Below are 22390 nucleotides of genomic sequence, written 5' to 3' on the forward strand. Positions count from 1 at the left end.
ATTGCAGGTACATAGAGTCCTGTTGATGTCTAAACTAAACACAAGCATCACACACACACCAAACAATGGAGCAAGTGGGACCATCTGAGCTTAAAATTGTGATTATTTGTGCAGGCCCATAAGCAAGAGAGGCCAAGCTTGAAAAAGCGAGTGCTGTCTGAGGGAATATCGGTGAATTTCCAAGTGATGCAGTGAGGACCTCTCATTAAGTGGGACCTGCAACAAAACACTGCACTGCGGAGAGTGCTCCTGTTCCCATTCAGGCTTCCAGCCAACTCCCTGTGATCTCCCCAATACTCCATTCTCTCTCCTCCATTTTCCTTTCTTTTCCAACTGGTAGTCAGCACTCTGAACAGGATCAGTCTCCACATTGTTGTTTTTGGGGTGTTTTGGTCTCCTTAGGTTTCTTTTTTGAAACATGATCTGCCGCCCCCCTGAAAAATTTCCTTCTTGTCCTTTGTCTTCCCTCATGTCACCCTTATTTTATCTCCTTTTTTTTTTTTTTTTGGCTTTCTCCCTCCTCTTCCCTGAGCGAGTACTTTCCCCCTCTTTCCCCCTCCACAGGCCAGATGCACTCACTTGTTTGGAGTGAGTGGAGCAGCTTCGCATTTCCAGATTCAATCTTTGCTTTGGTTCCTTCCTTCTGCACAACACAAATGCAAGGAATTTCCATTTTCTGGTTTTTGGTGTGTGTGTACTCCCTTCCTTCCACAACTGCTGGTGTGGGTAGACCAGTCATGCCAGAGGCTATGAAGGAGGCTGCCCTCTAACACCAAATGGGAGTGTGCTTTCTGGGGAGATAGTTACAATGGGAAGCAAAGATAATATCCAGCTTACCTGTCCCTCCCTAGAGACCAAAGTAATTCATTTTTCTCTGCCAAATTCCACTCTCTCTCTCACACACACGGTATGAACTAAGTAACCAGGTATGTGAGAGCTTAGAATAACCCAATAGTTTTGGCACAAATCCATGCAAAACCCTAACAATGGCATTTATTAATAAATAAAAGAAAAGATGAGGACAAATGGAAGAGGGAGAACGTTGCTTTGAGAAAATAACAAAAGATCACCTTTTAGTTCAACTCTATCTAGTCATAGCTACTTGCAAACAGGCCTCTAGTCTCCTCACATGTGTAGATGGTGAGTTGAGGGACTGAGATACAAAAAGACTGTGAACCACAATCCACTTTAAAGAGTTTTAGACTCAGGTCTTGACTTACAGCTGGCATTATCCAGCCAATCGCAAGGCAGTTATGTAGCCAGGAAAATGCCTAGGTGCTTGGGGCTGAAACACTCAGGGTGACATTAGGCCAGAGAGGACCCATCTAGTTGAGGAACAGTCGCCTTTCCTCAGTTCCTGGATGTGGCTCCTGCATTTATAGTAGATGGAGGACTGGGGAGACTGAATAATTTTAGAGGGACAGGTTGGGGAGAGCAGAACAGAGCCATATATATTTAATTTATTTCAGTGTTTATAAACAACACGTTCATAGGAAATATAGCAAGGCAGCACACAACATAAAAACATAATGCAATAATGACTGGTTAAAAAAACTTCAGTAACATGTCAATAAAAACTGGTTGTTAAAAATGTCAAAATCAAAATTTCTGTCTGAACAGTATGTTTTTAAAAATATGTCTAAAAGAAAGCAAGGATGACTCCTGCTGGACATCTATTGGCAGGGAGTTCCACAGGGCAGGACCTGCCACATTAAAGACATGGACCCCGACTAAGCCTCAGGGGACCACTAAAAGTGCCTCACCAGGGACTGATGTGGAGAATAAGGAATCCAGCAGCCCTTATGTGCCCCAGTTGTTTAGGGTTTTGTGAGTTAACCCAAGGATCTTGAACCTGTTTTAGTAGCAAATTAGCACCTAATTAGCAATTTTATCCCCTAAGGAATTGTTTTCTCAATATTTCTTTTTTCTATTTCTGTAAACCTTGAGGTTCTGCTGTGAACATTATGTCACAGCGCTTGTTTTCCTGGGTGGTGCCATTTTGGTTTTGTAATGATTGGTGTGTGTGTGTGTGTGTGTGTGTGTGTGTGTGTGTGTGTGTGAAGTATACTCTCTTAGCATCTCTCTGACTATCTACTTCTTAGAGTGCTGTAAAACTAGAAGTGAACTCTGTTCACAGAGCACTGATTTCTCCCATTCCCAGAAGGCTGATCCTGGCCCTTTGTCTGTATGGGTTTCTTCCTTCTGTTGACAGAAGTTTTTGCATGTCAGCCACACTCCCACACTGTACTTTGAAAGTATTTATAATAATCTCAAAGAAGAAACTACAATTTGGCATTCCCAATGCACTGAGGCAGAACAAGTTCACAGACCCACGCAATGCTCCTCTTCCGCTTTGTAGTTCATTGGGTGCTCATGAAGGGCTTGTCCACACTTTCACCTGACCTGTAACTTGATTGTAGCATGTAATGATTAATTCTCCCGTATCCAAGTGCTTTTCTTGTTGTTCCAATCTTACCTGCTGAATGGGAATTTATCAGATGCGTAGAAAATCCAAATGGGTAGTTTGCTTCCCAAGCTTCAATTCCATGGGCAAGATCAGATTTTTGCAAGGTGCAGCTGTGGAACAATGAGAAAGGGAGAATTAATTGGTACACAATAAGATAAAAATACAGGTCAAGGGAAATTGTGGATGATCCATAAAGGTGTTGTGTGGTTTGAAGAGATCAAGCAGGCTTAAATGGACATGTAAGTGGGCTGGGAAAACTATTGTGTAGTAAGTTGTAGAACTGAAAATCTGCAAATTCTCCAACTTACTTTTGTGTGTATTTAAAATGCAATCCTGCTGGTTAACCAGAAACTCTTCATTCGTCTGGTATCGGATCCAAAGGAGTTACACGTGTGCACATGGGCTGTTTTTCTCTCAGAGCAAGCAAAGCTCTGGCTACCATGGAAGAGAAGGCATGGTTCAGTTTTAAAAGCAGTTTTTCCTTTTCTGCAGAGTGGAGGGTTCTCCTGTGAACGAGCATGACCTTTCTCTGAATCCTGGCCGCCTTGCGTCGCCAGTATTAAGTAAGCAAACAGCAAGGACTGGTATAAAAATGAGTTCCTCATTAAGATAGTAAAATGTAAGATTTGTTTTATTTGTTTTGTGGCTTGTTACCCTTCAGTTGTATTTTTCCTACTTTCTTTACAACCATAATGGCTAAGAAGCCCTTTTCTTTTTTCTTTTAAATGAAATTGGGTTAGTCATGATGACTCCGGGAACTGAGGTTTTCAGAGTGACGCCAAATATCACAATAAATGGCAAGGGTTGACTGCCCCTTTGTGAATCTGGACTTTAGCAAATCATTTTAATGTCAGTTTACTCACAGTTTTTTTGTTAGGCAAGCAGATTGTTGCGTAATGATCCCCCTGTCAAAGTTGCCACATAAGACAGTCTGCCATGCTGAACATATTAAGTGGGACGAAGCGCTTTGCCTAGTAAAGGAGGTCATGCTGAGCAACAGCTGGCTGGCCCTCTTGCAATTTGAATATTTTTTTTAAAGACTCCAAAAGGAAAGTTTGCATTTTTAGGAGAAAAGGGATATGCAGCTGGCTCATCAGCATTTTAATATCACATCTCCAGCGAAGAAGTTGGAAGATGCTGGTTTGAAGTGTTTGTAGCTAAGAGAAAATACATAAATGACTCTGTGAAAAGGGAACTCAGTGGGTCCGTGTTTTTAAAGCTTAAAACAAAGTTAGACATTATTTAGGACTGTATGTACACAGTGCTTCATTATAATCACCACCATAAATGCAGTGCATCTTACTTTGGTGTAATGAATTTAAGATCAGGTTGTAGGACTGCAATTAGAAAACTGCTGGTTTAGGGCAGGGGTGGGGTACATTTCTTTTTAGCCCAAAGCCCCATGCACTCACGGGCAATTTGCTGGGGGCCGTATACCTGTGGTGGGTTGGGCCAGATGCAAAGATGGGGTGGGACAGAGGTGAAGCAACAATGGTGACTCTTAACTTTGAGCAGTAGGCTACCTTCCAGCTGGACGAAAGCTGGACATCTCATAGATTGGAACCTCATTCATGCCTGTAAGACGTGCAAGGAAAACATTTGTAAAGCATATTCAGTCATGTGGCAACCCACCACCACATGGTGCAGGTATAGTAAGTTTACCAGACGTCCCAGTTTCCCGGGGACAGTCCCTGGACTTAGAAATCAGTCCCCAGACAAAATCCTATCATTCCTAATAAAGTTGAAAAGTGTCCCTGGATTCACTGAAAAATAACTGGTAACCTTAAGGTGTAGCCCAGACACAAGTTTACTTCTCAATGAGAAGCAGCCATCTTAAGACAAAGGATACATCAAGGGATGGTGTAGGAAACTTGTGGCAAGGGAGGAAATACTGGTTGAAACGTGATGTCAGATTCCGGTTAATGTCTCTGTTTTTTTTATAAAGGAGATGATAATGAAGAACAAAAGGCTAGGGTTAGTTTTTAAAATAAACTTCCCAAGCACTTGTGGTTCCTTCCACAACCCTATTCATTTCATTGAGAAATGAACTCCACTGTGCTGTGTGGAGCTTACTTATGAAAGGAAGCATTGGCCACTCCCTTGTGACCTCTTTGGCCACGCCCTGTGACCTTGGTGCCATGCCTCCCTGACAACCTAGCAGCCCCACCAGGTCTGTTGGGGACCGGTTGCCTCTATATTTTAAATATTCATTTATATGGGCCTTTATGTATGCTGCCCTTCAACATGGTTCATACCCTGCAACATTTCTCCGATGAAAATGGGGGCCTCCCTATTCCATAATGATAATATTGCTATTCATACCCCACGCATCTTACTGGGTTGCCCCAGCCACTCTGGGCAGCTTCCAACATATATAAAATCATAATAATACATTAAACATAAAAAACTTCCCTATACAGGATTGCTTTCAGACAGCTTGAGGGTCAGATAATGCGATACCTTCCAACATTTATCCAATGTAAATAGGGACATCCTAAGGGAAAGTGGGACATTCCAGGGATGTCCCTGGAAAATAGACACATTTGGAGGATCTGCATGGCTTACATAATCAAAATATAATAAGCCATTAAAATACAATTAAAATAAGACACATAGGCGACAGTGGCTATAAAAGCAGAAATGTTTACTCCTATATAGGATATAATCTTTGTAAATCACCCCCTCTCTTCATGCACACACACACACACACACACTGAAATTTAGACTTTATGCTAAAGAAAGAGGTGGATTTGCCCTGCCAGACCTTAAACTTTATTATGAATCAGCCGCTTTTTGCTGGCTGAGAGAATGGCTGCTTCTTGAAAATACTGATGTGTTGGACTTAGAAGGTTTCAACAATGTATTTGGTTGGCATGCATATTTGTGGTATGACAAGGTTAAAGCACATAAAGCGTTTAAAAACCATATTGTCAGAAAAGCACTGTTTAATGTCTGGATAAGGTATAAGGACTTGCTAGAAAATAAAACCCCAACATGGTTGTCACCAATGGAAGCGAAGGCTCAGAAAAAACTCAATATGGAGGCCAAATGGCCAAAATATTGGGAAATTCTGGAACAAGAGGGAGACAGAATAAAACTGCAGAGCTTTGAAAAATTAAAAAATAGAGTGCGAGACTGGCTCCATTACTACCAAATACCGTATTTTTCGCTCTATAACACGCACCCGACCATAACACGCACGTAGTTTTTAGAGGAGGAAAATCCGTAGGCATTCCACCCGTAGGCATTCCCTCCATAACACGCACAGACATTTCCCCTTACTTTCTAGGAGGAAAAAAGTGAGTGTTATGGTGCAAAAAATACAGTAATGGATGCATATAATTTGGACAAAAAACTTGGCTACCAGGTGGAAAAATCAAAATTGGAAACAGAATTGTTAGACCCCAAAATTAAGAATTTGTCAAGAATGTATAACTTGCTGTTGAAATGGAACACTCAGGATGAAATGGTGAAATCTGCTATGATTAAATGGGCACAAGATGTTGGACACAACATTATGATAGCTGACTGGGAACAGTTATGGACCACAGGTATGAAGTTTACGGCATGTAATGCCTTAAGAGAGGATTTAATGAAAATGATTTACAGGTGGTACATGACACCAGTCAAGCTTGCAAAAATTTATAACTTACCTGACAATAAATGTTGGAAATGTAATGAGACTGAAGGTACATTTTTTCACCTTTGGTGGACGTGCCCAAGGATTAAGACATTCTGGGAGATGATTTATAACGAAATGAAAAAGGTATTTAAATATACCTTCCTGAAGAAACCAGAGGCCTTTCTCCTGGGCATGGTCGGCCAATTGGTGCCAAAGAAGGATAGAACTTTCTTTATGTATGCTACAACAGCAGCAAGAATACTCATCGCAAAGTATTGGAAGACACAAGATTTACCCACCCGGGAAGAATGGCAGATGAAGTTGATGGACTACATGGAACTGGCGGAAATGACTGGCAGAATCCGAGACCAGGGAGAAGAGCTGGAATGAAGTTATATGGCTTTAGTAGAAATGTTATAAAGAATTAAGTAAAAATAGATTGTTAATGGACTAAAGGGAAAAAATAAGGTTAGATTGTGTTAAGATAAATTATAGGACAAAAACTGAGAAAGATGGAAAGGATTTGCTGAAATAGCTAACTGAACTGGAATACAAAAAAGGGAGGTGTGAGGAGGTCGCTGAAACAAGTAAATGAAAGATAAGATATGGAAATATTGGATGTGTTTTTAATTGTTTCTGTTTTTTGTTTTTGTTTTGTTAAGATAAGTAGTGTTTTTGTTTTTCTTGTATTGTATTGTTCTGTTCTGTTTAACTCTTTTTTTCTTTTTCTTTCTGTAATCTTTAAACTCTTAATAAATATTATTTTTAAAAAAATGAAATTTAGACTTTAAACGGTGTCATACTTTATAGACGACCCCTAATTTCTGTGAGAGTATATGGGAGAACTACAGAGGCACTTCTCCTTCAGTTCCAAGGAGCCTGGGAACATTTGCAAACGCTGGCAACAGGAGAGACTGAACTATAGAAGCTTCCTTTTCAGCAGCAGGGAGGGAAAAAAATGCCTTCCCCTCCTCTTTGGCAAATTATAAATGTTGCACTTGGCTATTTCTCTGCAGGGGAAAGGGAGGGGGGGTCAACCAAATCTAATTAAAGCAGCCTCCGATGAATGGCTGGTCTGTCTGATAACCCTTTGCCAGCGTCTCTTCAGGTGCTTTCTCACTGCTCATTTGCAGAAGTTGATGCTTATCACCTGTGCTGGGGGAGGGGAGCGGGGGCTCAGAGCAGCTGCAGCCGTGGTGCCTGGTGTCTGGCTCGCAAGCGCTTGCCCGACACTTATTTCGTCATACTCCACTTGTTGGCCTTGGGTCAGGCCAGGGCTCCCCTTGGGAACCATTGTAATAAAAGGCCCTTCACATCATCCACACAGCTGTACAAACTGCGGCCACCTTAGCCCTCTTGTCTGCTCTGGAATGTGGCTGGGATTTGGGAGGCTGTGTCTGAGCACAGCCTTTCGGATTTGGCCTTTGGAGAGACCGGGTGATTCCTTTCAGTCTTCCTTATCCGATCTCTGCAAAGGATTAGGCTGAGCTTTTCAGACGGTGTAAAAAAGAGAGCAGGCGGGCAGCTCTAATTCAGAGGGTTGAATGAGCTGTTTCAGTCCTGCCACATCCTGCTGTACACATGTGAGCAGGGGTGAACATGAGGTGGGCCGACGGCTCGGGTTCGGAGGGAACATTGGACGGTGTAATTTAGGGTCAGCAAATTGTGATAGTACTAGCATTCATATTCCACGTATGTTCCCTAGAACTCCTCCTTTAGGATGGCACCATCTGTTGCCATAAAGCAAGGGTGGCCAACGTGGTGCCCTCCAGTTGCTGCTGGACTACAACTCCCATCATCCCTCCCTGAGTCTAATTCCCCCGCTCCCTGACTTGACAGTTGGAAAAGGGGAAACTGCAAAGAAAATACATAGGTCTGGTGCAATCCTGGAGGCCTACCTATCTCCATGCTGTTGCTGTTGCAAAAGAGACCAAGCAGGAGGGGTGTGTCTATGTATGATTATGGAGGAGACGGGTCTGGGTGGATGGGGTTTTGCATCTCAGTTTTGAACCTCTGTTAGGGAAAATGTTAAGTTTAGCCTTCGTAGGGTCCTGCTGTTGCATGCAGCTGGCACAGATCAGCTGGCATGGGACCACCAGAGGTTTTGTACCCTTAAGTGCGTGCTACAGTGCCGAACCATACACCATCAACCTGCCTTAACAAAATGAACATCTGAAATGGCAGTATTCAAAAAACTGCGACCATTTCAGTCTTCCAAGACACTTTACCGTTGACCTGAAAGTTGCCATTCTCCAGCAAAGGTATTTCAGTGGGACACCTTAATTGGCTAAATTAGAACTTGTAGAAAAATTGGATTCTGGTTGTTCAGGCTTGACTCCGGACAATGGTTTCTTGTGCTTCTGCAGGTGTTAATTAACATAGCAAAAGAGCATAAGAAGAGCCTGCTAGATCAGGCCAATGGCTCATCTACCCAGCATCCTCTTCTCACAGTGGCCATCCAGGTGCCCCTAGGAAACCTGCAAGCAGGATTTGGGCACAAGAGCACTCTCCCCACCTGTGGTTTCCAGCAACTGGTTTTCAGAAGCATGACTTTCACCCACTGAGGAGAGAGAGCATAGTCGTCATGGTTAGTAGGCATTGATAGCCCTCTCCTCCATGAATTTGTCGAATCCTCTTTTAAAGGATATTGTAGTACAGTGGTACCTCGGGTTAAGTACTTAATTCGTTCCGGACGTCTGTTCTTAACATGAAACTGTTCTTAACTTGAAGCACCACTTTAGCTAATGGGGCCTCCCGCTGCTACTGTGCCACCGCCATGTGGTTTCTGTTCTCATCCTGAAGCAAAGTTCTTAACCTGAAGCACTATTTCTGGGTTAGTGGAGTCTGTAACCTAAAGCGTATGTAACCTGAAGCATATGTAACCCGAGGTACCACTGTATAATAATAATAATAATAATAATAATAATAATAATAATAATAATACCCCACCCATCTGGCTTACAGCATATATAAAGCGTGTTCTCCTTCATGGAGAGCACGTGTTGTGGTGGGGGCCACCAGGACACTCCATAGTTGGGGTGGGCTAATTGATCATTGGCCACTGATGATTGGCCAGTGTGGTGTAGTGGTTAAGAGCGGTAGTCTCGTAATCTGGGGAACCGGGTTCGCGTCTCTGCTCCTCCACAGGCAGCTGCTGGGTGACCTTGGGCCAGTCATACTTCTTTGAAGTCTCTCAGCCCCACTCACCTCACAGAGTGTTTGTTGTGGGGGAGGAAGGGAAAGGAGAATGTTAGCCGCTTTGAGACTCCTGAAGGGGAGTGAAAGGCGGGATATCAAATCCAAACTCTTCTTCTTCTTGTTGTTGTTGGGAAGAAGTTAATGTTGCCATTTGTTGACTGACAGCCAGAAATGCTAAAACTCCTTGCACGAGGCTAGGGCTTCCTCTTTTCGACTGTGCATCGGATTGCCCGCCCCCCCTCCCTAGAATTAGGGTTGTTCGCTTTGACCTTGATATGCCTGTCATGGAGTTGTCTGTTCTTGGGGCAGGGGCCCGGTAGGAATTTTGTCCATCTGGCTGATTGGCTGGGGCCATTTGGTTTTTGCCTACTGCGTAGCAAATCGTCACAACTTGTAAGGTTGTGGTTAGGCATTGGTTTATGGTTCGGTTGGTTGAGGGGCAGTGGTTGAGTGCCTGCCCTTGGTAGGTTGAGTGCCTGCCCCTCTAATGCTGCTGCTGCGAGGGATTCCGTTAAAGGGATCGGGGGCTAACTATTGCTTGTCCACTCTGTCAAGGGGGCTCGGGCCATAGCAATGAGCTCCTGGTTGCATTTGGGGTGAGGGCAGGTTCCCTGGTCCGTCGTTACCCCCGAGTGTATTCCCCTATTCTGACTTTCGCATCGTGCTGAATGTCAGTCTGTCCCCCATGGTGGGGGCAGATAGTTGCAACCAATGCCTAAGCAACCACTCACAAATTTGTATTTTAATAAAGTTGTGGCCAAAATTATGCCAAAAATCTTAAACAAAAATTCTGTGTGATGTGTGAGTTATTGGGGTGGCCCTGGGGACCTCGACACGCAAAAACATAATAAAACTATAGGCTTTGTTGTCCTGAATCTTCCAACATTCAGCTATATTGGATGTCCACGAGTCCAAGTGTTATGAGAGAGGGATAAAAATAATCACTAATATATATATATATATATATATATATATATATATATATATATATATATCAGAATGAATGCTCAATGAACAGGTTGTCTGGAAGTGCCCTGTGTCAGACAGCACTAAGTAATTGCTGCTGTTGTGAATGGCCACTTTGCTTATCTCCAGCTTTACTGAAGATAATTTTTTGTCACAGGCAGTACTTACAAGCTTGTATGTACACCAAACATCTGATGAAGTTACAAAAGCTTAAGCTGGTTAATCTGTAATTCTTGACAGTTCCACAAGACCCGTGGCTGTTTTTGAGGCAAGAGACTAATGGCCAAATTGGAAATGATGTTAATTGAATGCAATTAACATCTAGGTTTTTGAAAAGAATTAAATAGCACCCCTCTCAGAGCAAACAAAAGCTTTAGCGGCTGGTTTTTATTGGGACTCCCTCTCCACTCCCTGCTATTTGGGTGCTGTTGCTCCAGGTCCCCTGCAGCTATTTAAATTTTTTAAAATGAGAGCACCACTTGCATCCACACAATTAAATTCTCACTTGATGCTAATATGCCTACCACTCTGGAAGTTAGCTCCATCAAAGCCACTTTTGATCAGCAAAGGGTATGACATTTTGGCTTTAATAAATCTGGCAGTTGTGATTTCTTTCATTAACTCATAGCTGATTTCATTACCAGGCCTGGCAAAATTACAGTCTCGAAGTTGCGAGCAGAAAGTGCAACTTGATTCCACTCCAAGCTGAGGAAGAAGGAAAATGTGATGGTTATGGTCTTCAAACTAGCAATTGCTTGATTAAGTCTAAGTTTATCTTTCTTATCTCACCTCCCCTCCCTTCCCCTGCTGGGCCCCTGGCAACATGTGGCTCAGTCAGACACTCAGCCCCAGTTCTGCAGGGAAATTTACGGTTTGTGTTTGACAGTGGCCATCCATTACGCTTCTGTGCAGCTGTTCATGTGAAGACAACTTTAAACTCTTCCAGAAATTGCTTGCATTCAACTGCAGGCATTCCTTGCTGGACCAGGAATGCAGGAAGCTAACTGCCTCCTCTTCCCTGGCAAAGAAGAGCAAGCTTCTGTCCCTTGCATCACTACAATTGTTCGTTGACAAGGATGGACGTGGAGAATACTCTGTCATCCTGGGGGCTGCACCCTTCAGAACAGAACTGCCTTACGCAGTCAGATCACAGCTCCATCCAACTCAGTCTTGTCTGCACTGACTGGCAGCGACGCTCCAGGGTTGCAGTCAGGGGCCTTTTCCAGCCCTTCCTGGAGATCCTGGGGGTTGAAGCTGGAGGCTTTTGCATGCAAGGCAGATGCTCCACATCTGAGCTACGGTCGTTTCCCATTGGCATCTCCAATTCAGGGATCTCCTTTCAGCCTGACATCAGATGGCTTTTATAATGTAACACCTATGTTTGTTTTTATGCAGTTCAGAAAAGGCACACAACTACATATTCTTATGGCGCTCTCATACCCAAGCACACACTTGAAGTTAAATTATTGGTGAGGCAATATTTAGACAACTGATTTCTCCCCACCATAAGATTATTTTTGAAGTTGCTTGGGGTTTCTGTGATGCAAAGATACGAAAGCCACAGTGAACACTTCTAGTGTGCTTCCATACCACCTCATGAAAACTTGGGGTTAGGAAGCCCAGTATATATTGCACTTGGATCTTAAACTACTTTGTGCCTTATAGTTTCAAAATTTTCAAACGGAAAGGTATGTTTTGTATGTGATTTAGTATTGATAGTTGATGCGTGGCATTCCTTATTGCAGTTGTTTTCAAAATTTCTACATTCAGGGATTACTTTGTACACTGACATCTGCCAGGGGACCTTCTTCATTAGAGATTTTAAAACAGAGGTTGGGTGGCTGTCTTCCAGGGATTCTTTTGCTGTGTTTTCTGTATCGCATTGGGGTCTCTTCCAACTCTACAATTCTATGGAAGTCTAGGGATCTTCCACAGAATCTGCTCCTGGGGATTCTGGGGCATTCTCTAGGACACAATGCTCAATGGCCCACTGTGAACAGGTCCACAGCCAGGATTCCCCTGTGGCAGAAGTGGTAGTCTTTCAATATTGAGCAAACTCTCATAAGCTTCTAAAGAGTTCCCTAGAAAACAGTTATAAAACCAATGATATTTCTTACCTGACCATTATCTGATGGAAACCAGCCAAGACAGCAACCCTAAAGCCAGCCCAAAGTTAGCTGAGGAGCAGAAATGCCACTTTGCCCCACAGTGTGCCTGTGGAAAACTTTGTGGGGGTAGACATCCATTCAATGGCAGTTAACCCACCCTTGGTGAGGGCCAAAATGGAGCATGCTGGGGCAGCCAAGCACCTTTTCCGTATCCAAAGTGCTTTACCATTTTTTATCAGTTTCCTAGCTTATTTGGAATCTGGCAGATTTCGCTTGCAAGGGAGCTGAGATTTCCAGTGAGCAGATGGGAACAAAACTATCTGGCATTTCTGAAGTTTATTTTTATATAATCCTTCATTCTTTTTATATACATTTGGAGCTTTCCTTATGGCAGCCCTTTCTACACTCAGAAGGTGATGACAGTATACGAGAAATCAATATTCATAAGCACTTGGGGCAGATCATGATAAAAGTAAGCATGATTCAGCAAAAATGGAAGCACTTTCAATGAGTGAAAATAAGTCTCACAAGGCCAAACTACACATTATGTTTAATGTATGGTTTGACATCATGTGAGTATTTCCCCATCCTCAAATTAAATAGCTGTGGTGGGTGGGGTGGGTGGGTGGGAGTCAGGATTGGACCGTTGTAAGGAGGAGTGATGTGAGCATTGTTATGTATTCAGTGGTATGTGTTTGCCTGAGCTTGAGTTTGGACTAAGTATTCTGAGCTCCTGTGTTCTGATTCGATAAATGATGTCCAATCACAGAACACTTCAGGATTTGGGCCTCTGCCATTGGCCCTTGAACTCTGAGTCGTGATTCGCAGCTTGGAACTTTAGACAGCCAATCACGTTGGGAGTGGCCCAGGCTTTCAGGATTGTATATAAGCAGTTGCTTTGCCCCTGTTTCCCAGTTTTGTAGTTCAATAAAGGTTCTTGCTGTTATCACTGTGTCTTGCCTCATGGGAACCCACCTACACTTCAGGCATGTCCAGTGATATATTCTTTCTGGTCTTATAGTCAGTATTCAGGCCCATGCAGTGGGAGGCACAGCTGGGTACATTTGCCCCAGGCGTTGGAGGGCTAAGTTGACCAGGGGCCCCCACCAGGGACCAGCTGCATTTTTGTTTGAGTTTCTAACTTTATTCTAACAAGACTCCTGCCCCGGGCCTCAGACAAGCTCTGCATGGGCCTGTCAGTATCAGTTTTGTACCAGTGGAATCCTTGATACTTGCTGATGTCCGTGCACTTTTAAATTATACTCTTGTAGTATGGGGATTAATGGCAGGACAACAAAAGGGTATTTAGTGAACACTGCTGGTTGCTAAAACACTTATACTTCGAGTTGGAAGGATAAACAGTCACTATCTATTATGCAATAATCTGAAGGTCTCACTGACCTTGCTGCATGTGAGCAAATCTATTATAAATGTCAGTCTTTTCTGAATACCAGTACCTATCTGGAGAGGTTGATGACCTGTATCAGCATATATGTTTAAATTAAAATGGGTGTCTTGATAGCTATTGTGTTTTTGATGTGAGCTGGTGTGTTGTTCCTCCCTCTTTTCTACCTCCCTATTTTTGTTTTCTTTCTTTCTTTTTTAGACTTATGTATATTAAACAAACAGAATCTGAGGGAAAGCCTTTGGGGGGGGACTATTCTCAATAGAAAATTCCACCACAAGCAGCTATTTGGCCTAGGAATGAAGCCTTGCCATTGGAGGTGGATCTCCAAACACAGCCATTAGAGTGGGGAGGCTTCTCCAGGAGGGAACTTCCAATGACTGAGGCCTATAGAATAGGAGGAGGAGCACCATGGTGGTGTGACACTCTTTCCCAAGTATACACTGACTCCCAACAAATGATGGGAGCTGTCTGTTGCAATGGCTCTCCATGGCATATTATTGCCACCACCACTCCTGTGTTTCTCTTGTCTCCCCACAAAGCCATTTGACCTGCACAGAGGCAAAGGCTCTTCTCACCTCCAGTGCTATGGAAATCACAAGCAAAATGTGCAGCAGCAGTAGCAGCAGGGACAGGTGGGAAGCCAACTCTCTCTCTGTGGAATTCTAGCAGGGCTCCTGTTCCTACTCAGATTGTATGGCTGGTGGCAGTCTTTCATTTATGTACTTCATTTCAAAAATTTATAAACCGCTTGCTCAAAAGAATATTTTTTGGACAGATCAGTTCATTGCTATCTGTTAGTGAGAACGCCTTATCATTAATCCAGATGTGCCATGACGCCATGACTTGTTACCTGGAAATAAAACATTACACAGAGAGCACTTGTGCAGAAACTGGAGGGCAGTTCCTTAAAGCAAGGTTGTCTGAGGCTACAACATTCATTTAATGCATCGTTTGCTGTTCCTTTTGAGAGTTATAAACCACAGTGGGATGTAATTGACCTGTGCTGCAAACTAATATTGACAAATAAACAGTGAATCTCTTTCGTCAGGGTTCCTTGTTTTTGCATGCGTTCATACTTGCTCATTTTTCTAGTCAACACTGTTGATTTGTTAGCCAACATTTTCCTTCTTGAAACATCATTCAGTTAAGGCCTCTAAAATATCCAAGAACATTTACATCTAATCTCATGCCGGACTGTGTGCAACTGCTATCAAAGGCGTAGCCCGCGTTCACCACGTGTGCTGTGGGTTCTTGTATAATTAATGCAAATTATATGCTCATATAAATATGTGAAATAACCACATTCTTTTGGCTCAAACACTGGCCATCTGGCCTCAAGCAAACTGCTCACACAGAAACAGAGCATCATTTGAAACTTCCAATGCCTCTGAATAATTTCTGAGAGAAGGTTATCCATTTCCCTGGAAACTTAAAACTTAGTGGAGCTGTTAAGTGTGCTCGTTGACATATTGAGTGCCATCCAGAGTGAAGAAGAATGCCCACTCTGTGCTACTTGGTTAGTTCAGTCCTGACAGAGGTTTACACTTCTTTAACAAGAATGGAAAGGACAATAAATAGGCACTTCTCACCTTGTCATCGCAGTTGCACCACTGCTATATCTCAGTAAATTCAGTGGTTTGAAAAACTTGCAGTAGAAGAGCATATGCTCCTGGTTGTTTTTTTCTGTGATGTATCTTTCCAGGTGGAATTCTTGAGCCATCAGTTCCCATGAGAGTTTTATGCCACATACACTGGTAAGGAAAAGACGAGTAAGGAATCCTCTCAAAAGTCAGCAGCAGCACAAATCAATTATGTGGCACACTTTTAAAGTGCAAATTGTGGGGGGCGCAGGGGGGAGAGAGAGAACGCTTTATAACAACACTAATCAGCAAGTAAATATTATTCCCATTTTATAGAGAGTCTGAAAGATGGTGATGTGCCCAAGGATGCCCTCCTGGGTGCACAAGTAAATAATATATAGGTAAAGCTGGGACAAGATGTTGCAAAAAACATTGAATTCCTCCAAGTATGTTGACTACTTGGACTCTTTACAAACTGGTTACAATAGATCATCCCTGAGCATTGCCCATTCTGCTGGGAGCCAAGGGTGTGGAGACGTTTAAGGTTCCCTTCCGTCCCACTACAGTCATAGGAAGCTGCCTTACACCAAGTCAAATCATTGGTCCACTTAGCTCAGATGGCCTTCCCCAGTCTCCTGACTTGAATCTCCTGTTGCTGTTTTAATTGTGGCATTGTTTTAATGGGCTAGGGGACGGGGGTGGCGCTGTGGGTAAAACCTCAGCGCCTAGGACTTGCCAATCGCATGGTCAGCGGTTCGAATCCCCGCGGCGGGGTGCGCTCCCGTCGTTCGGTCCCAGCGCCTGCCAACCTAGCAGTTCGAAAGCACCTCCGGGTGCAAGTAGATAAATAGGGACCGCTTACCAGCGGGAAGGTAAACGGCGTTTCGTGTGCTGCGCTGGCTCGCCAGATGCAGCTTGTCACGCTGGCCATGTGACCCGGAAGTGTCTGCGGACAGCGCTGGCTCCCGCCCTATAGAGTGAGATGAGCGCACAACCCTAGAGTCTGGCAAGACTGGCCCGAATGGGCAGGAGTACCTTTACCTATTACCTTTTTTTAATGGGCTAGTTTTATTTTACATTTTAATTGTGGGTGTCTAATTTAACGTTTGGGTGAACTGGTTTTATTGCATATTTTAAATTATGTGTGTTTATATTTTTTTGTAATGTGTTTTATTCTTGTAAGCCACTTAAAAGTCACATTGGCAATTAAGCAGTATGATAATGATAAAAATAATATTATAAAGTGCATTGCTGATCCGTAAAATAACCCAACTCTTCTCTCTCCCACAGCTATTTTGCATTATCCAGTGAAGTTGATCTGTTTCTGCCTGTTTGCTTTATTTGTCATGTGGCGCTGGTAAAGCTCAGTGGTGCGATTGACGGAACAGCCGTGCTGGCAGGAGGAATGCCCAGACAGTTCCTGAAGAGCACCATTCATATATGTAGAGGTACAGGGCGTATTTTTCCTTGAATGCAGGGTCTGTGTGGGTGCACTGCATGTGTTCCTGGGAAAGCTGTCTGAGTAGCTGACGCATCCCAATTATACTTATGTTCCTGAGGAAGAACTGAGCATCTGTGAAGGTCCACTGAGAAAGTTAAAAATACCATGCTGGTCTCCTCTGCCAAATGAAAGCACACAGATGTTTCCAGTATCAGAGGGTTAATGTTTTGGCAGAAAGTCCAGTCTCCAGAAGCAGGAAGAGATGGCCTGAGGCATCCTGGAGTCTGAGGCAAAGAATGCAAATGTTGCCACACCACACCACTCTTGTGGGGAGAAAATGCAAAGTGACAAAGCAACAGGGCAATCCTAGGGATCTCTACTGATCCCCACGGAATTCACCAGGGCTTACTCTCAAGTAAATGGACACAAAGGATTGCCGCCCAAATGACCGGTCATTTTCTCTCCTTTTGCAATGGCCCTAAATGTTCTGCCTTAGGGAGCATAATCAAAACAATCTAAGGGAATGGATTATCTTTGGTACAAAGGAAGGTGGAAATGGTTGGGACTTTTTAGAGCAGAAACAAGACAACTAAGCGGGAATATTGTAGAGGTTTGAAATATGGGCTCCAAGAGGATATAATTAGAAGGAATCTGAAAATATGATGGGATGGTCCAGTCCATAGGCAGGAGGGCTTTTGATAAAACAGAAATACTCCTTTGAACAATGCATGAGAACCAGTGGGGCGTAATGGTTAGAATGTCAGAATATTGATAGCTGGGTTCAAATCCTATTCCACCATTAAGCACACAGTGCTACCTTGGGCTAGTCACTGCTTCTCACCCTAGCCCACTTCATGGGGTTTGTTGTGAGGATAAAAGGGGTGTGGGCTGAGAGAACCATGTATGTTGCTCTGGCTGAATTCTTTAGAGAAAGATGAGATAAAAATGTAAGGCGTAAATTACAGTTGCTGTAAGACATCAACGTAAATTTCTTTTTTAGAAAAATGCTTGGAGAATAGTTAAACTCATGGATCCTTCCATGCCCAAGCATCTAACTTTTGCCATTATCATGCCCTAACTGTGAACTTTCTGGGCAGCCGGACCCTGTCTGAAGGCTGGGTTACACAAGCAACCACTGCGCTGACCCATTGTGCCAGCCATTATGCTGCTTTTTTCAGTGGCTTATGAGCCTAACCCTCAAAACAACAGGCCCTGGCCATTTGTCAGGACTGTGGATACCCAAAGACTTCTGAATAATGGGACTTGCAGTTATCAGGAGACTTGTTTGTTGAGCTGGGCAACAGGAAAAGGAATTAAAGACAGACAATTAGAAGTGGCAGATTTGCTTGGCAAACTGAGCATCACCAAAGGAGCTTTTTCTGTATATTTTGGGTGGTGGAATGGCAAGTCAGCTCAACCACCATGAGGTGCCTTCCGCCCATCCAAGAACCACACACTATTTATGAGAAAATTGGATGCTCTAAGTCAGGAGCAAAAGCTCTTCCCTTTTGTACTCTGGCTCTTTGCCAGTCTTCTGTATCTGAGCCTTGGCCTACGTAGCATATCACACAGGCCATTCCTTTTCCTTACTGGCTTTCATTAATGCCACTTTTGTAGAGGCACAAAGGCTGCCAGCCCAAGGAGGAGGAAAGTGGGCAATTCATGACATTTTGACTACTGTGTCATGGAACCAAACTGTACAAGCAAATGGGCAAATAATCTGATCCCTGGCTCCTGAGGCAAATAGAAATAAAATACCGTTTGAATGAAAACTTGATTCTTCTGGCTTTGGAGAGTCCTAATCTCAAACAGACCCAGTCAGCTCACTTATTTTTAGAGTGAGTATTCTCAAGCCCTTGGGCTATGGAGCCTCTATAAACCAAGATGAAAATTTCCACTTCTTCAGATGTAACACTCCTCGACCTTGAGCCAGTCACAGTCTCTCATGGATGACCTGCAAAGTTAGTACAACTGTCCATCTTTCTCCTAAAGCACGAGAGCCGATCCATGTAGGGTATGCCTCACATCTTCTTTCACATTGGGAGGCACTCATTTGAAATTGCCCAAGTGTGAAAATAGCTTCCCCATGCCAACAGCTCACCACATCACAGAGATGCATTTCTGAAACTTCCACCCTTACCTGGGAGCAAGGCCTGGGGATCTTCCTCTAAGTTAACATGCAGCAAATGGATCAGGCTGCCTTTTATGTTTTATTTCCTCCATGGACACCCTTAACTTTTGTTTATCACCCTTTCCTACTCTGATCTGAATTAATATCTTGTAAATGAGCCTTTTCTCCTTTCCTACATCCTTGGCAATAGCTCTTCTGTAGAGTCCTTGCACTGCATGCAGAAAGTTCCACATCCCACCCCAAAAATCTCCAGGTAGGGCTTGAAAAGGATCTTGTCTGAAATCCTGGAGAGCTGCTGCCCCTCAGCAGAGTTAGGCAAATCTGTCAATTTCTCTTTCTCCATTTCTTTCTGGGGCTTTCCCACAGTCTGAAGTTCAATGCTCCATGTTTCCACATCAGCGTGCAATTTTTTTAAAAGTCTTCATGAAAATTAATCAACAGTTTGATGCAAATTTTGCTAAATATATCCATTTTAATGCAATTTTGCCCAACATGTACATTTTTGCAAAACAATTCCCCATAAAAATGCTGAATTTCTGCATATTATTTTGATTAATATTTGTATTTTTATCAACATTTTACCCCCGTATATGCATCTTTGTACATATTACATAGCTGGGGAACTACATTGCAAAATTCAGAAAACTGCAAATTTTGAAGAATGGCTGTGTTTCAGGAAGTGTGAATTAGGCAGATTCTTCTTTAAATGAGAACTTAATTAAATTCATCCCCTAACCATACCAGTCAGTGGGAAGATAAATCTGGTCCCAATAAACCAAAGATCTGACTCAGTATTAAGCAGCTTCCTCTGTTCTTTGGAAGATGAGTGCTCCCCTCTCACCAACTCAAGAGTACAGTGGTACCTCCGGTTGCGCATGGGATCTGTTCCGGAGCTCCAGTCAGATCCTGAGGTGTGAGTATCCGGAGGTGCCACTTCTGCGTATGTGTGTGGCATGGTTCAACGCTTCTGCGCATGTGGCGAAACCCGTAAAAATACTTCTGGGTTTGCCGCGCGCATATCCCAAAGGATACGTAACCAGAGGTGAATGTAAGTAGAGGTACCACTGTACACATTTACCCCCTTCAGAGAAATGTGAGCCTATCTGCAAGTGAGAAAGGTTACTTCCCTTTTACACCACGTAACGAGAAACATTTGGGTCAAAGCAGTGTTATTGTGCTCTCCCCACCCCACCTCATTCAGAAAAGCCGTACAAAACTGCATGCATGCAGAAGCATAGGCCACTGCCTCCAATAACACCAAGAGCTAGGCTGCAGTAACCAGTGGTGCCACTTGGCAAGATTGACAGGAGCATTGGAAGGGGCAAAGTGCATTGTGAAAAAACACTGGTATCCTTAAGCATGTGAGAAAAGGGGCATCACAGTTTTATCAGCCTGAAATCAATCCAGAACTGAAATACGGGTGGTGGGACGGTAGAACCACATCAGGTATAAGAAAGCAGCAAGAGCAGCTCTAAATCAAAATGACGAGGGGCTACACATGTACAGAAGAGCCCGCTGTGGATAATGCCTGCTCACATTACCGTTTGCCGCAACCATTGCTGCCAGCCTCTTGCATTCCTATGAGATTTTTTTTTAAAAAAGAAAAACTCTTCAAAAACAAAAAGCATAATAATGAGATTCCAAATGCCAAGCAAACTTTGCACGCCCTCAATTTGGTGGTTCCCTCTGTGCTTCTTTCTCCCTCCCTGCCCCATCTGCGCTCCTCAGTGCCTTTGCCTCTTTAAGAAAGAAGTGCCTGTGGGATTCTTCACTTGTGAAGCTTTTAGAGCATGATTAATTGGTAATCAGTGGCACGGTTCCCTTAGTACATAGTGATCCCGCTCTAAAATGCAAAAGGGCACTGTGCTATCAGTGTTGTTTCTCATGTGGTGCCAGCTTGCTCGGGGCGCTTGTTCTCAAAGGGTTATGAGCCAATATAAATTCCTGAAGCTCCATGGGAGAGAATCCTTTTGTTTGTTACTTTCTTTGCCCTTTGCTATCAACAAATGGTACCCCTCCACACACAAGCAGAAATGCATACACACCCTGGCATTTACAGCCTCTAAGGACACAGAACTTGCGCTTCCCTCCACATTTATCCAAGGTCTCCGTCATGTCTGCATGGCTTCCTGCCAAAGGGAGACTATAGAGGCCTTGCAACTGGGTCTGAAGGAGACAGTCTTGCTGTGAGTCTGAGTTCACGTGCTTTGCAGTCTTTGGGATTGTATACGCAAGTGCATTTTTTGGAAAGTCTCGTAAACCCTTAAGCAAAACGGGTAAAAGTCTTTCTACGGATGGACAACAAGGACAGCATAGGACTCCAGAGGCTGGGAGAGGTCTCGTTTCTGAGGCCTAAAATCCTCAAGGCAAGGCAATAATGGAGATGGTGGGCTTCATGGTCAATGGTAGGGATGGAGGAGAAATCCAGTTCTGTTCACATTTTAATGCAACCCTACCCACTTCACATTTGTTGAAGACATATGTCAGTCAAAACACAGCTATCTTTTGAAATTGATGCTTCTTTGAACTAAAACTAGTGGATTTTAGGGGATTTAGGTGGATTTTAGAGGAAAGTATGCACAAAAATCCCTATATTAGCGAAACTAACGTTTAAAATGCATTGTGTTACAGAACATTGCTGGCAAAAAAAGAGTATATTAATGAGGACTTTAAATAAGAAAATCAAACTGGTGTGGAAAGGTGGCAAACTAAATATAAGATTGAAAAACACACACACAAAGAAACTGAGAAAACTGAAATTAACAAATACGCTCATTCCTAGGAAATCAACAAGTTTTTGGAGGTATCACAGCCACAGTAGCCAAAGACACAATCCAGGGCAACAAAGTACTCTTAGAACAATGTACCAGGACCAGTAAAGGCAAAGGTGGAAATAGATCCCTTTTACAAGAGAAAGGAAGGATGTGGCTATTCATCAGTAGTGTTTTCCACTTACTTTCCCACTTGAATGTTTCAGGCATCCACAGTATTCAGTGAGGCTTACTCTCAAAAACGTGTGCACAAGATTTCAGTCATAGTTATGCCTATTTATTAGGCATTTCACAATACAGTGGTACCTCAGATTAAGTACTTAATTCTTTCCGGAGGTCCGTACTTAACCTGAAACTGTTCTTAACCTGAAGCACCACTTTAGCTAATGGGGCCTCCTGCTGCCGCCGCGCCGCCGGAGCACAATTTCTGTTCTCATCCTGAAGCAAAGTTCTTAACCCGAGGTACTATTTCTGGATTAGCGGAGTCTGTAACCTGAAGCGTATGTAACCTGAGGTACCACTGTACTGGAGTATTGTGATATGGATTATAATAAGAAAAGGATTTTAAACAAATGTTAAGTTGGGTTTTCTTAGTTCACTAGTTTAGTTTTAGTTAGTTGTAAAGTGGCAGCAAAGAAACCTTCACGTGGGCAGAAGTCTTACAAAGACTGAAAAAAGAAAACCAAATCTAAAGCAGA

General features: G+C 43.3%; 1 protein-coding gene across 2 annotated transcripts in view; it reads right to left on the reverse strand.

Annotated features, from left to right (window-relative positions):
* Nucleotides 1–1446: 1446 nt before the first annotated feature.
* Nucleotides 1447–22390, reverse strand: part of BOD1 (biorientation of chromosomes in cell division 1) — a 66203-nt gene continuing 45259 nt past the window's right edge. The window contains exon 4 of one of the 2 annotated variants that reach the window (XM_053376621.1): nucleotides 1447–2577. In XM_053376621.1, the coding sequence (XP_053232596.1) occupies nucleotides 2361–2577 (217 nt within the window). In that variant the 3' untranslated portion in view covers nucleotides 1447–2360. Of the gene's footprint in view, nucleotides 2578–15339; nucleotides 15521–22390 lie in introns of those variants that run through there. The other variant, XM_053376622.1, reaches the window with a different exon arrangement.

The sequence above is a fragment of the Podarcis raffonei genome, chromosome 2, assembly GCF_027172205.1.
Source record: "Podarcis raffonei isolate rPodRaf1 chromosome 2, rPodRaf1.pri, whole genome shotgun sequence".
Classification (NCBI taxonomy): Eukaryota; Metazoa; Chordata; class Lepidosauria; order Squamata; family Lacertidae; genus Podarcis; species Podarcis raffonei.